Consider the following 15,316-nt stretch of genomic DNA (forward strand, 5'->3'; position numbering starts at 1 on the left):
AGGGAGCTAGAGTCAGCCTGGAGAGGATTCTTCTAGTTCAGCAAAAGGATTTCATTCACCTGACTTTTTAAATTTTGTTCCTTAAAAAAGCCTGTTTCACCTATAGTAAATATAAAGAAATTATTACAGTAAAAATTCAGATGCCGAACTTTCTAAACATACATCTGTAATTATTGTAACATTTTAGGTGTGTAGTGTTTCTCATATAATGCATTATTTCGGAGGGCTTATTTATTTTGGGGACTATGCCCTGAGTTGTCTGAGTGATGAGTTCGGTGCTAATGGACCCATTGTTGGTCCTAGAAAATGATCTGTGCTTGTGTTTGCGTGTTTTTGAGGTAAGTCAAGGGATGATATCAACTGTGAGTCACTCGAAGGATTTCATATTCACAGAACACGACCTAAGGGTTATATAAGTAGGCACATTTGAGGAACTTTGTACTGAGAAGGAACCGGGTAAGTTGGGTTGAGCCATTCACAAGTTTAGAATGAAGTTTCTTCTGTTGGTGCTGACCCTGCTGGTCACTGCTTTGGGGACGGTTCCTCTGACCAACTCTGCAAGCTCTAAAGAAAATGATGTGGTATTTGCTCAAGTAAGTATTGACCCCATGTATCTACCCAGCCTGATTTCTGTCTTTAAAATGTATTGCATTGACTAGTTTTATCTTGAAAAGTACTAGTTGAAAACGAGTTTAGGAGACTACTTGCTTTTAGCACTGTATTTTTCTTTGCCAAAGAGGAATGTAGGAAAGTGGTGTTGTTTTTGAAGGAGTGTTCTAAAACTCTCCTATTAACACTGTCCTATAGGTCACTGCTTCTGGAACTGTTCCACTGGCAAACTCTACCGACTCTGAAAATAATGTGACATATGCCCAAGTAAGTATTGACACTAGAGTATTGATCCAGCCTGATTTTTGTCTCTAAAAGTTGTTGCATTGGGGGCGCCTGGGTGGCTCAGTTGGTTAAGTGTCTGCCTTCAGCTCAGGTCATGATCTCAGGGTCCTGGGATCAAGCCCGAAGTCACGCTCCCTGCTCGGAGGGGGGTCTGCTTCTCCCTCTCCCTCTGCCCCTCCTCCCTGCTTATGTTCTCTCTCTCAAATAAATAAATAAAATCTTTAAAAAAAATTTGTTGCATTGATCAATTCTGTCTTGAAAAGTACTAGTTGAAAACTGGTTTAGGAGGCTATTTGCTTTAAACACTGTATTTTTCTCTGCCAAAGATGAATGTAGAAAAGTTATTGGTTTTGAAACAGTGTTATAAAATTGGTGGATGAATTTGTTCCTTTTACTAAAAAGCTTTTACTAAACAGCTTTGGCCAAGGACAGTTCAAAATAACTGGGAGTTCAACTTCTGTTCAATATTTTACAATATCATTTAATGCATTTAATGATCTGAGATTTGAGCAATGGCTTGATTATGTAACTGCCTCAGCCTGCCATGATGATTCAAGAATACTTTTTACTTTCTGGAATCCCAGATATTTCTTCATGAGCATGTTTTTAAAATAGGGTTTTTTCCCCCATTTCTTTCTTTTCCCTAATCATATGAGTTTGGATGATATCCCCATTCTCTAAGACTCTTTTAACTTTGCATTTGCCATAGTTGTCCATTGTGTTGAGCTTTGGATTTTTAAGCAGGAAAATATTATCCCAACTTAAATTAATAATTTATGCATCCTGACAATAAAGGTTTTGCTGATTACATGATGCCATGATGTGCCAGAGGCTGAAATAGATTTTAAAGAATAGAAACAAGTTCAAAGAAGTAGACACATAAAGGTGTTTCTAGTGGCCTTCCAGCAATCAATATTGCTAAAAGTTTGTGACTCACCTCAAAAGCACAGAGAGTTAAGATTTTTTTCTCATTATAATTAATTGTCTGGTGCCTGGTTGAGAAACACCAATGTGCAGCTGAGTCAACCATACAGAGCTCCATCAGAAATCCCTCCATGTACTACAATGTCTAACTAAGTGTATTTTTTTCCAGAGGTACCTGGAAAACTTCTACGGTTTTGTGATGGACAGAATTCCAACAACAAAAATGAAAGTCAATAGGGACTTCATGGAGGATAAAATTCAGGAAATGCAGCAGTTCTTGGGGCTGAAAGTGACTGGGAAACTGGACTCATCTACTCTGGACATGATGCACAAGCCCCGATGTGGAGTGCCTGATGTTCATCACTTCAGGACAATGCCAGGGAGACCAGTATGGAAGAAACGTTTAATTACCTACAGGTAACATTGTAGCTGTGGACTTTTCTACCTTCCCTTAGGTCTGACTTTCAGAAACCCGAACCATTTAGATAGAGCCCTAAGTCTGGAGGTAGATAAGAATCCTCCCTCAGTTGTCAGCACTCTCCCTGTGTTAAAATTCATTCTTTCTGGAAGGGGGGATTTTTCACTCAAGGAGGAGTTGTCAGCCCAGAGCATAGTAGAAAGGCTGCAAATAAAAGGAGAATGAAGCTAAATCTATAATAAATAAGAGACAAGGGAACATTTTATAGGACAGGCAAGATAGATAAATGCAGAGGCCCGGGAGCAGGGGCAAAAGATTTTATTTATTTATTTGAGAGTGAGAGAGAGCAATTTAGCTTTCAAAAAGCTAAATTATTTATGAAAATTATAACTTAGAGTGCTCATTCTCAGCCTGATTTTGACCCAGTAAACTAAGTGAACAGTTCACTCAGTGGTTGCTGAATTTCTGTCACAGCGTTGGGTGATGGAGGTGCTGTTTGGATACAGAGACGAAGAGGGCACAGTCCCACCCTGGAAGAGTGCATAATCTTGTGGGAAACAGAGTACATGCAGAAGCCCATGATTTTGAGATAAGGACCAGTGATGGTCTTTTGTGCAAAGCATTATGGGAATTGAAAATATGAGAAATCCAGGTTTAGGTCAAATTGTCAATGAATGTCAGTCCTTCACAGAAAGAACCCATAAATCATAAATGAGAAGAAATCCAGTTAGATTCTGTTTAAGGAGGAAGCTGTCCAAGGATACGTGTTTCTGTAGCTAATAATGCAGGTTTTTGTTATCTGGACTATCGATTTATGAAATGATTCATTCTCCACCGATGCAGGCAAAAATGAAGTGTTGCAATAAGACAGAATTAACACATGGTTTCCACATATTTTTCTCTCTCTTTTTTGTTTTGCTGGTAAAGAATCAATAATTACACTCCTGACATGTGGCCTGCAGATGTTGACTATGCCATCCAGAAGGCTTTTCAAGTATGGAGTGATGTGACCCCCCTGAAATTCAGAAAGATTAATTCAGGAGAGGCTGACATTATGATACTTTTTGCATATGGAGGTAAAGAACGTGGACTTATTTTATCTGTATCGTTGGCATGACCTATAGCATATAAAGAAGGACCAATTTTCTTTCCTTTTCCAAAGCTCATGGAGACTACATCCCTTTCGATGGTAGAGGTGGAGTCATAGCCCATGCTTTCGGACCTGGAACCAGGATTGGGGGAGACACACATTTTGATGAGGCTGAAATCTGGACTAAAAACTACAAAGGTAAGAAACAAAAAACAAACAAACAAAAGAAAAAACCAAAACCACATTTGAAAAACCCTTTACAAATTCTAAATTATGTCCCAATTTTGAAAGGCTGCATTCTGAGAAACGATTGTAGGATGGAAAAACTCATTCTGATTATAATTGTGTCACTAAATAAAATGTAACATTTTGTCTCAATTTCACCCTCTATAAATTGAGGATATTGGACTAGATTATCTTAAAGATCAGGTTTAAGAATCTGAAGATGAGCTAGTTCATTAGTGTGAACTCAGGAATCTTAAAGGCCATAGTTTAGAAAGGTAAAAACTGGGGCGCCTGGGTGGCTCAGTCGTTAAGCGTCTGCCTTCGGCTCAGGTCATGATCCCAGGGTCCTGGGATCAAGCCCTGCATCAAGCCCTGCATCGAGCCCCGCATCGAGCCCCGCATCGGGCTCCCTGCTCGGCGGGAAGCCTGCTTCTCCTTCTCCCACTCCTCCTGCTTGTGTTTCCTCTCTCGCTGTCTCTCTGTCAGATGAATAAATAAAAATCTTTAAAAAAAAAAAAAAGAAAGGTACAAACTGATTTAGGCAGTCAGTTTTTGACAGGGCAGTCCGTAAACTCAAGCAAACACAGAAAAATAATATACCAGCCATCCTAGGGTGGGGTGGTCATCTGCATGATCCATTATATGTTGACAATTTCTTAGATTTATAGTGACACAGAAAGATGAAGTTATATTATAGAAAACTTAGAAATCCTTGTAGTAAAACACAAGGTTATATGGTCATATGGTCTCTTGAGGTTCCGGGATAGGAATTACAGAACGCTCAGCTGATCATTTGACAATGCCTTCGCTGTATTTACAGAGGAGGCTGTAATTCACCATCCCTCTCAGACAGCTGGGGGAGAGAAATAAACAGTCTCCCCTGTTTGAAGGAATCACTACCCATTGGAAAATTCAAACCCTCATATCACAAGCCTTCCTAATATTTCTAGGGGAAATTCTGGATTATATGACTGACTCATATGGAAAGTAAATGAAGAGACAGTCTTTAAGAATAGGTTCTACTGAGCACCCCATCTCTCTGGCTGATATTGCATGCCTCAGATGGCGTGTTTTCATAGACCAGAAAGGCTGTTTGTTTTAGTCTAACACATGACCCAAGGCTTATTAAATTCTTGATTGAGAAGAGGAGTTCTGCATTGTCAAAAGACAACGGATACAGAATTAGGTCCTCATTGAGCTTCATAGCCTCAGCTGGTCATGCAAATTTGTCTGAATTTCATCCAAGGTTATTTTGGGTGTATACTCTTTTCATCCAACATGGTGGACTTGGGTTAGTTAGCCTCATGGAATGTTTTAGAATTCTAAAGGATTTTAGAAAAATAATTTAGTACAGATCTTTACAGAGAGAGGAAGTTCAGAGCAGGAGACTGTTAGCACCTAGCTCGTGGGAAAGATGGGGCAGAGCGTGTATTTCCTAATTCTCTTCTTTCAACCCAGTGCGTACTTCCTACCTGTCCATGTTACCTTGTTTTAATATGGTGCAATTCTGTGCTTTCAAAAAGCTAAATTATTTATGAAAATTATAACTTAGAGTGCTCACTCTCAGCCTAATTTTGACCCAGTAAATTAAGTGAACAGTTCACTCAGTGGTTGCTGAATTTCTGTCACAGCATTGGGTGATGGAGGTGCTGTTTGGATACAGAGACGAAGAGGACACAGTCCCACCCTGGAAGAATGCATAATCTCGTGGGAAACAGAGTACATGCAGAAGCCCATGATTTTGAGATAAGGACCAGTGATGGTCTTTTGTGTAAAGCATCATGGGAGTTGAAAATAGGAGAAATCCAGGGTTAGATAAATTGTGATAGTTTGGGATATTTGACGTGTGGAGACATTTTTGTTGTCAAAACTGGAGGGGCATTGCTACTTGAATTTGAGTGTTGAACCCAGAGTTTTCTAAACACCTGTGATGCACAGGACAGCCCTAACCACAAAGAATGACCTGTCCTACAATGTCAACAGTGCCAACATCAAAAAGCCTTGGGTCAGAGGGAAAGGAGAGGAGTCAAGGCTTCCCAATCCTCCTGCCAGATTTCGGTGGTGTCATTGTCCTCTGGATGCAGACATATTTCACTGCTCTTTTCCCCCTTCTTGTTGGTTTCCTCTCAGGCACAAACTTGTTCCTCGTTGCTGTTCATGAGCTTGGCCATTCCTTGGGTCTGAGCCATTCCAGTGATCCAAAAGCCATCATGTTCCCTACTTACAGTTATGTTAACCCCAACACCTTTCGCCTCTCTGCTGATGATGTACGTGGCATTCAGTCTCTCTACGGTGAGTTGACTTTCTTTACCATTTTGCCTTACAAAGACACTCATGAATAGTGTCATAGTATCTGCATTTGAGTAAAACTTTCATCTCTGTCTTCTGTCTGGAGCCCCATGAAAACCCTGGGATGGAGGTAGCACACATATTACATTCATTTTGTGGAAAAGCACAGGAGACCTAGTATGTTCATGCCTGGGACGGGGGCAGAATCTGAGTCCTCGGGCCTCAGGTTTGGTCTTTCTGTACACCACACCATTGTCTTTGAAGAAGGCACACAGAGAAATAATCTGCCTCGAACAGGAAAAACAAAGTGATCAGATTTTTCTCCTCCATGACATTGCAACCACATGGGGGAAAGATCTTTATTGTCTGCTTCCTGTGAATGTCATAGGAAGCATAAATTGCTTTTTATGCATTTTTTATCCAGAAAATTAATGTTTTAGAAAGAATGGTTCTTCCCCTTAGCAGCTAAAATGGAGATTTTTTTCCCCTAATGCTTCTTGAAATGTATTTTCAGGTCTCCCAGAAAGGCGCCAACCCTCCTCAAATCCGGACAGTAGAGAACCAGCCACCTGTGACCCCAACTGGAGTTTTGATGCTGTCACTACAATGGGAAATAAAATCTTTTTCTTTAAAGACAGGTAAAATCCTCTTCATATCTGACCAATATTGAAGTCTCTGTCCTTGGATTTTTAGAATGTTTCATCAGAGAATGGTGGAAAATGATGGAAAGTGAAGTAGATGAAAATTGAAGAGGGACTCGATTCTGTAGGAAGTAGACAGCTTGAAGGTTTTGAAGGGAGAGAGTGGTGTGATTATATTTGTGTTTAACGAGAAGACTGATGGGTAAAAAACGGATTTGTAGTAGGAATCTGGGGTGAGGAAAGATAAGGCAGGAAGTGAAGCCAGACTACTTTAATCACAAGTAAAAATGGTTAAGTCTAGGACTAAAAGTGTGACGGTATCAATTTAAAAGTCTTGATTCTTGATTATAGAGAAAGGAATTCCAGGATAACTTAAAGCACAGATTGAAGCAGATACTGGAGGGGGGGGGTGTGGAGAAGATTAGTATTTGGTAGATGGGACAAATATTCTCCATTTTTTAGATTGAAGAATAATTGACATACAAGATTGTATTAGTTTCAGGTATGCAACACAGTAATTTGATATTTATGTATATATTACGAAGTCGTCACCAAAATAAGTCTAGATTCATCTGTCACCATATAGAGTTATTACAATATCACTGATTCTGTTCCCTGTGCTGTACATTTCATGCCTGTGTCTTACTACAGAACTGAAGTTTGTCCCTCTTAATCCCCTCTGTCCCTTCCCCTCTGTCAGCCATCAGTTTGTTCTCTATGAGTGTTTCTGTTTTGTTTTGTTTGTTCATTTGGGTTTTTGTTTTTTTTTTTTTTAGATTCCACATGTAAGTGAAATCATATGATATTTCTTACTCTGTCTGACTTATTTCACTTATCATAATATGCTCTAGGTCCATCCATGTTAGCACTAATGGCAAGATTTCATTCTTTTTTATGGCTTATATTCCACTGCATATGCACCATGTCTTCTTTATCCATTCATCAATCGATGGACATTTACGTTGCTTCTATATCTTGGCTATTGTAAATAATGCTGCAATGAGCAGAAGGGTGCATATGTCTTTCCTAATTAGTGTTTTGTTTGATTTGGATAAGTACCTAGAAGTGGAATTGCTGGATCATATGGTATTTCTATAATTGATTTTGTGACGAACCTCCATACTGTTTTCCACAGTGGCTGCACCAGTTTGCATTCCCACCAACAGGGCACAAGGGTTTCCTTCTCTCCACATCCTTACTAACACTTGCTATTTCTTGTCTTTTTGATCCTAGCCATCCTGACAGGTGTCAGGTGGTATCTCATTGTGGTTTTGATTTGCATTTCCTGATGGTTAGTGATATTGAGCATCTTTACATTATCTGTTGGCTGCCTGTATGTCTTCTCTGGAAGAATATCTATGCAGTTTCTCTGCCTATTTTTTTTATCAGATTGTTTAACTTTTTAAAAATATTGCATTGTTTGAGTTCCTTATATATTTTGGATATGAAACTCTTATTGGGTATATCTCTTGCAAGTATCTTCTCCCATTAGGTTGTTTACCTTATCATTTTTTAATGGTTTCCTTTGCTGTACAAAAGCTTTTTAGTTTGATGTAGTCCCACTTGTTTATTTTTGCTTTTGTTGTCCTTGTCTGAGGGGATGGATCAAAAAAAAAAGAAATCTCTAAAGCCAATGTCAAAGAGCTCATGGCCTATGTTTTCTTCTGTAAGTGTTATGGTTTCAAGTTTCTACATTTAAATCTTTAATCCATTTTGAGTTTATTTTTGTGTATGATGTAAGAAAGTTGTCTAGTTTCATTCTTCTGCATGTAGCTCTCCAGTTTCCCCAACACCATTTATTGAAGAGACTCTCTTTTCCCTGTTCTCGGCTCCTTTGTCATAAACTAATTGACCATATAAGTGTGGGTTTATTTCTGGGCTCTTTATTCTGTTCTGTTGATCTATGTGACTGTTGTTCTGCTAATACCATACTGTTTTGATTTATTTAGCTGTGTAGTATAGCTTGAAATCTGGGAGCATGTTACCTCCAGCTCTGTTCTTTCTCAAGATTGCTTTGGCTGTTTGGAATCTTTTGTGGTTCCATACAAATTTTAGGATTCTTTGTTCTAGTTCTGTGAAAAATCCTATTGGTATTTTCATAGGGATTGTATTGAATCTGTAAATTGCTTTGGGTAGAATGGATATTTTAACAATATTGCTTCTTGCAGTCCATGAGCATGGTATATATTTCCATTTATTTGTGTCCTCTTCAATTTCTTTCATCAGTGTCTTATAGTTTTCAAAGTCCAGATCTTTCACCTCCTTGGTAAAATTCATTCCTAGGTATTTTATTCTTTTTGATGCAGTTATAAATGGGGTTGTTTTATTAATTTTTTCTGATAGTTTGTTATTAATATATAGAAATGCAACAGATTTTGTAGGTTGATTTCATATCCTGCATCTTTACTGAGTTAGTTCACTTATTAGTTCTACTAGTTTTTTGGTGGAGTCTTTAGGATTTACTAATTATAGTACCATGTCATCTGCAAATAATGACAGTTTTATTTCTTCCTTTCCAATTTGGATGCCTTTTATTCTTTTCTCACCTAATTTCTATGGGTAGGACTTCTGATACTATACTGCATAAAAGTGGCAAGAGTGGACTTCCTTGTCTTGTTCCTGATCTTAAAGGAAAAACTTTCAGCTGTTCACCATTGAGTATGAGGTTAGCTGTGGGTTTGCCATACATGGCCTTTATTATATGGAGGTGTGGTCCCTCTATAATCATTTTGTTGAGAGTTTTTGTCATGAATGGATGTTAAATTGTGTCAAATTCTTTTTCTGCATCTATTGAAATGATCATGATTTTTATCCTTCATTTTGTTAATGTGGTATATTACAGTGATTTGTGGATATTGAACCATCCTTGCATCCCTGGAATAAATCCTACTTGGTAGTGGTATATGATCCTTTTGATGTATTGTTGAATTTGGTTTGCTAATATTTTGTTGAGAATTTTTGCATCCATGTCCATCAGGAATATTGGCCTGCAATTTTCTTTTTCTTTTTCTTCTTCTTCTTCTTCTTTTTTTTTTTCTACAGTGTCTTGTCTGGTTTTGGTATCAAGGTTTTTGCATCCATGTCCATCAGGGATATTGGCCTGCAATTTTCTTTTTCTTTTTCTTCTTCTTCTTCTTTTTTTTTTTTTACAGTGTCTTTGTCTGGTTTTGGTATCAGGGTGATGGTGGCCTTGTGCAATGAGTTTGGGAACATTCTTTTCTCTTCTTTTTTTTTTTTTTGGAATAATTTGGAATAATTTAATCTTCTTTAATTATTTGGTAGAATTCACCCGTGAAACTGTTTGGTCCTGGATTTTTGTTTGTTGGGAGTTTTTGATTACTGATTCAATTTCATGTCTAATAATGGGTCTATTCAAATTTTCTATTTCTCCCAGATTCAGTCTTAGAAGATTGTATATTTCTGGGAATTTATATCAATTTTTTTTGGTTGTCCAATTTATTCACATATAATTGTTAATAGTAGTCTTTTATGATCCTTTGTATTTCTGTGGAATCAGTTGTAACTTCTCCTCCATTTCTGAATTTACTTATTTGAGTCCTCTGTCTTTTTTCTTGATGAATCTGGATAAAAGCTTACCAATTTTGTTTATCTTTTGAAAGAACAAGCTCTTAGTTTCATTGATCTTGAAAATATTTTTTTAGTCTTTATTTCATTTATTTCCACTCCAATCTTTATTATTTCCTTCTTGCAACTATCTTTGGCCTTTGTTTGTTCTTTTTCTAGTTCCTCAGGTGTAAGGTTAGATTATTTATTTGAGGGGCACCTGGGTGGCTCAGTCAGTTGGGCATCTGCCTTTGGCTCAGGTCATGATCCTAGGGTCCTGGGATTGAGCCCTGCATCAGGCTCCCTGTTTATCAGGGAGCCTGCTTCTCCCTTTCCTTCTGCCACTCCCCCTGCTTGTGCTCTCTCACTCTCTCTCTCTCCCTGTGTCAAATAAATAGATATAATCTTTTTAAAATAAAGATTATTGGGGCGCCTGGGTGGCTCAGTTGGTTAAGCGACTGCCTTCGGCTCAGGTCATGATCCTGGAGTCCCGGGATCGAGTCCCGCATCGGGCTCCCTGCTCAGCAGGGAGTCTGCTTCTCCCTCTGACACCCCCCCCCTCATGTGCTCTCTCTCTCATTCTCTCTCTGTCAAATAAATAAAATAAAATCTTTAAAAAAAAAACAAAAAACAAATAAAATAAAGATTATTTATTTGAGATTTCTCTTGTTTTATGAGGTAGGCCTGTATCAATATGAAATTCCCTCTTAGAACTTCTTTGCTGCATCCCCAAGATTTTAGAATGTTATGTTTTTATTTTCATTTGCCCCAAGGTATTTTTATTTTTGATTTCTTCATTTCTTCATTGGTTATTTAGTAGCACGTTATTCAGTCTCTACATTTATAGAGGTTTTTCCAGTTTTCTTCTTGTCATTGATCTCTAGTCTCATTATTCTCCATTCCTGAGATTCAAAAACTGAGACATTTGGGATAAATAACTTCTTTTAGATTACAAAACTAGTAAGGAATTTTGGGTGCAGACTAGAACCTAGATCTCTTGATTTCAAGTATCAGGGTATTTTCATATGGTGACTTGCCCATTAGAATTATTGTTATTATAAAAGAATTAATTAAGATCCATTCCTTGTGGTGTTCCTATCAAGACATCCACAGAACAGAATGTGAGGATATTGGAAAAAACCCATTAAGTCATTTCACATGTCCTTCCCAGTGACCATTTCATGGTTCTTGAGTCTACAGTGATTTTTAACATGTGTTAAATGTTTTTCATCAGATTCTTCTGGTGGAGGTATCCTGAGAGTCCAGTGAGCAATGCTAGTTTAATTTCTTCTTTGTGGCCAACCTTACCATCTGGCATTCAAGCTGCCTATGAAGTTGGAGCCAGAAATCAAGTTTTTCTTTTTAAAGGTAACTCTAATGTTTAGTTTGCTACTAAGTCTACTTCAAGGAAGAGAATAAATGAAGGAAATACTACTGATTTTTATAAACATAGGAAAAAGCACTCCAGACTTAATTAATGGTGAGTCTGAACTATGAGCTAAAAGTAGTTTAAATACCTAGGTAATGTGTAAAAATTTTAGGAAAAGTTTGTTTAATATAAGATCATAATACTTGTGAAAAAAGTATAGGACCATAGGAGACAAACCATGTTGAAGAACAAGGAGCAGTATGTTTTGGAACTATGGGTAAAGAATGATGTTGTTTATAGTGAGTCAGTATTTATATTGCTGTTTTTGTATGATTCCAATGTATCCTCTCTGTTTCTCTTCACAGATGATAAGTACTGGTTAATTAGCAATTTGAGACCACAACCACGCTACCCCAAGAACATACATTCTTTGGGCTTTCCTGACTTTGTGAAAAAAATTGATGCAGCTGTTTTTAACCCACTTCTCCATAAGACCTACTTCTTTGTAGATAATCAATATTGGAGGTGAGCTTTAATGATTGGTAACATGACTCCTAAAATTCGTGAAATGGGCAGGGAATGGGGTTTTCAGTAGGGAGTCTTTCTAATGTAAATTCCCAAGGATCCTTGACCTTCCTAAGGGAAGAATCAAGAGAACATAGATCTGGACTAGTTATTGTCTTCCTAGTTCTGTTCCCTGGACTTTGGGATTCTGATTTGAGATAGCACATAATGTGTTTTTAAAAGGAATACTTTATAAATAGAATGTCACGTCATGAATCACAGTGGAAACACATTGGAGAACAGGGGCATAGACATACAAGACACAGTGTTCACAGTCTCTTCAGGGAGTGTACTCTTTTTAGACTCCTTTTTATAACCACTGGACCCAAGGAGACAAATGAGGAAACCATCTTCTGAGTGGCACTGAATGCTGCAAGGTCTTTGCTGCAGGAAATTAGACAGTCAGGTTCTCTAAAGCACTGGCGGGGACAGTGTGCAGGAGTGGGGAAAGTTCCTGACCGGGAGTGAGGACCCCTAGGGTCTGAGTCCTGTAGGAGCTTGGAATAAGTCAGTGAACTGTTTGGGTCCTTGGTTTTCTTATCAGTGCAAGGAAAAGTCTTTCAAGAGAGAATAGGTGGGTTTTGTGGTTCATGTCATGAAATATCAAGCTCTTCATCATGAAATCCATTTTTTTTTTTTTTGATGGAGGTCCTACTGATTATTTCTTTGCTCAGGTACAATGAGAGGAGACAATTCATGGACCCAGGTTATCCCAAATTGATTACCAAATACTTTCCAGGAATTAGACCTACAATTGATGCAGTCTACTATTATAACAGTAAGTAGATTGGGAAGCCATGAAGATACTGGAAATCCCCTTTTAAAACACTGATGATGATAAAGCCTTCGAGGTCAGAGAATGGGGATTCAAACCGGGAGGAACAGGAGGACCGTGCAGTTCTCCGTAGGGCCGCAGAGGGAAAACTCATAGCCTGCTTGGTTTAGCATAGGTGGGCTCAAAGAATGAGTGACATAGAACAAGCAGTAGTTCTAGAGTGGTTTAGTGGGTGGGAGCATATGATTGTCGCCACATGCATGCGCCTGAGTTTCTGGAATGTCTGATCGTATCAGGCCACACAGTGTATGCAGATGAGCATGTGGCAAGACTCAGGCAAGCTGGGCTCGCCTACTTTCCTACACCTTGAATCTTTGACCTTCCTTGCAGAAGCTCCCACCCTGCATGGGCTCTCGCGGACTAGGGTGGGGATACGAAACACTTGAGTTTGTTGGCGTTTGTGTCTGGGAATATCTTCAGGCAAGGTCAGCCGAAGCAAACTGTCGGCTAGGCCAAGGCATTTTGTTTCCATCCCCCCCGCCATGTCTTTCTTACTCCTCCATCAGGGCCTCTGTGTGCCCCACCTGCGCCCAATTTCTTCCCTCCCAGATGAGTTCTCCACCTGGAGTGTGGCTTTTCAAAAACAGTCACATCTTCAGAGTCAGCTTTTAAACCCAAACAATCTTCTCAATGAAATTAATGAAGATATTTAGTGGTGAAATGATGGGCAGTAAACAGATATCCGAGGGCAGGACACCCAGCGTAGGGGCCCAACATTTATATTATCAAATGTCTAATTTAGGTCATCTATAAAATTTGGTCTACTATAGATAATCTATAAAAGCACAGATCTGTGTTTTCTTCTTCTTTTTTTATTTTTTAAAGAAATGCAAATGAAGAATTAAACTACTCAATTTGTTTTCATTTTTAGGACACTACTATTTCTTCCAGAGATCTGACATATTTGAGTATGATGTCGTATCCCAACGTGTCACCAAAATGCTGAAACAAAATATCAAGTTAGGTTGTTAGGAATGGTATAATTAGTGATGTTGGTTGATTCACTTCAGTTAAATAAGTATTTATCCCATACTTGCTATGTGCCCAGTGATGTGTGTCTTAAAATAAAGTAAAATCTATAGGCCATAAATAAATTATCATATAGATAGGTGACTATACAAACTACGTAAAATTTTTTATTTTGAAAACCCTCCTTGTCAATTTTTACTTGATTCAACTATTAAGCTTGGAAACAGACACTTTTTCAAGGGGAAACAGAATATCTTGGTCCTTGAACATCCCAGAACTGAGAAATTATCATTATTTCTTTACCTTAACTAACATTAAGCAATGCTTAGTTTCTGTGGCCATTAAATGCTTCAGCAAGTATATCATTTTAATTCTTTTGGAGTAAAAACAGAATATACCAGAAAATGACATTTAGTGTAAGTAACATATAAGTAAATTATATAATTATGGTGATAATGTTATTTTATTCTCTTGTCAGTGCTGATTTTTCTAAATCTTAAAGTATATACATATATTTTTTTTTTCCTTTTGCTCAAATAAAAACTGAAAGAAAGTATTTGGTTTCTGAGAATTTTTTATGGAAAAACAATGTGTATTTCGAAAATAGTTCTGGACCTACTCCTAAATAAAGTGAGTCTCTACATAACTGTACCAAGTGGTGAATGGGAATATGGCAAAGGGGAAAAAGTTGTATTTGCCTTGGCAGCTTGTCGAAGGCCACATAAATCCCTGGTCTGGAGTCAGAGAAGCGTTCTCCAGACCGTGTGTGACCCCGAGGAGCACGCCCAGCATATGACGATGAGCCTGGAGAGGAGATGTCATGGGAACTTCCCGTTCTCGTATAATTTCCACTGCAGCTCAGGCCTCACAACGTGGGCCACGTAATTGACAACACATTAAATCTCAGCTTCCTTAACTTTAGGAAAAAGCAGTAGTGTTAGCCACCTCATAGATTTATTGAGAAAAAAATGACACATGATGAGCCCATCATGCTGGTGACTTGGACAGCCTCTACCAGTTGTCACTGCCTTGACACACATTTTCCCTATTTTCTGGATTGCACGTACACCTGTGAAAGCTCCAATTAAGATGATATGGGTGTGAGGAATGCTTGGAATTTTCAATTGATTTGCAGACATTTCTGATTGACATTAATCATTTTGATTAATGGAATGAACTGAGGTCAGAAAATATGAGGATTGGAAAGATTCTAGACAGGGATGGAGTTCTCTGTTCATTCTCAAGTACGTGCTTCTTCAGTTTAATAGTCCTAGCGTTGTCTTTGTGAGGCATCGGGTCACGTCATCCTGAAAAGAAATGTTATTTCCCCGCAGGAAACTGCATGCTGGATATCCTTCAAAAGAAGAAAGTTCCCCACAGGATTAGCATCAAAAGAAAACAGTGGTATCTGGGTTGAGTTGTCTTGGGCCTTAGGTAATTTGGGGAGAAGCTGTTTCTCCTAAATGATGACTGCATCGGAATAAAAGCCAAGAGTACGCCCTGCACAGTCTCATCAGTGCTCATGAGAAATGCC

The 15,316-nt window shown here is 38.4% G+C and overlaps 1 protein-coding gene across 1 annotated transcript; it reads left to right on the forward strand.

Moving 5' to 3' along the window:
• The first annotated feature begins 430 nt into the window (after positions 1–430).
• Positions 431–14,332, forward strand: MMP12 (matrix metallopeptidase 12). Its single transcript, XM_045895162.3, has 11 exons — positions 431–593; positions 808–876; positions 1,988–2,235; positions 3,164–3,312; positions 3,399–3,524; positions 5,682–5,843; positions 6,355–6,478; positions 11,280–11,413; positions 11,780–11,939; positions 12,653–12,756; positions 13,685–14,332. The coding sequence occupies exons 1-11, from the start codon at positions 489–491 to the stop codon at positions 13,783–13,785; spliced, it is 1,482 nt and encodes a 493-aa protein (XP_045751118.1). The 5' UTR covers positions 431–488; the 3' UTR covers positions 13,786–14,332.
• Positions 14,333–15,316: the final 984 nt, after the last annotated feature.

This window comes from Mirounga angustirostris, unplaced genomic scaffold, assembly GCF_029215605.1.
Source record: "Mirounga angustirostris isolate CCGP_5_RB_7025 unplaced genomic scaffold, mMirAng1.0.hap1 SCAF_32, whole genome shotgun sequence".
Classification (NCBI taxonomy): Eukaryota; Metazoa; Chordata; class Mammalia; order Carnivora; family Phocidae; genus Mirounga; species Mirounga angustirostris.

Coding starts and splice junctions, on each gene's coding strand:
- MMP12 (XM_045895162.3), top strand. CDS start 489: ATGAAGTTTCTTCTGTTGGTGCTGACCCTGCTGGTCACTGCTTTGGGG. Junction 877..1,987: donor ATAATGTGACATATGCCCAA/GTAAGTATTGAC, acceptor ATTTTTTTCCAG/AGGTACCTGGAAAACTTCTA. Junction 11,940..12,652: donor GTAGATAATCAATATTGGAG/GTGAGCTTTAAT, acceptor TTCTTTGCTCAG/GTACAATGAGAGGAGACAAT.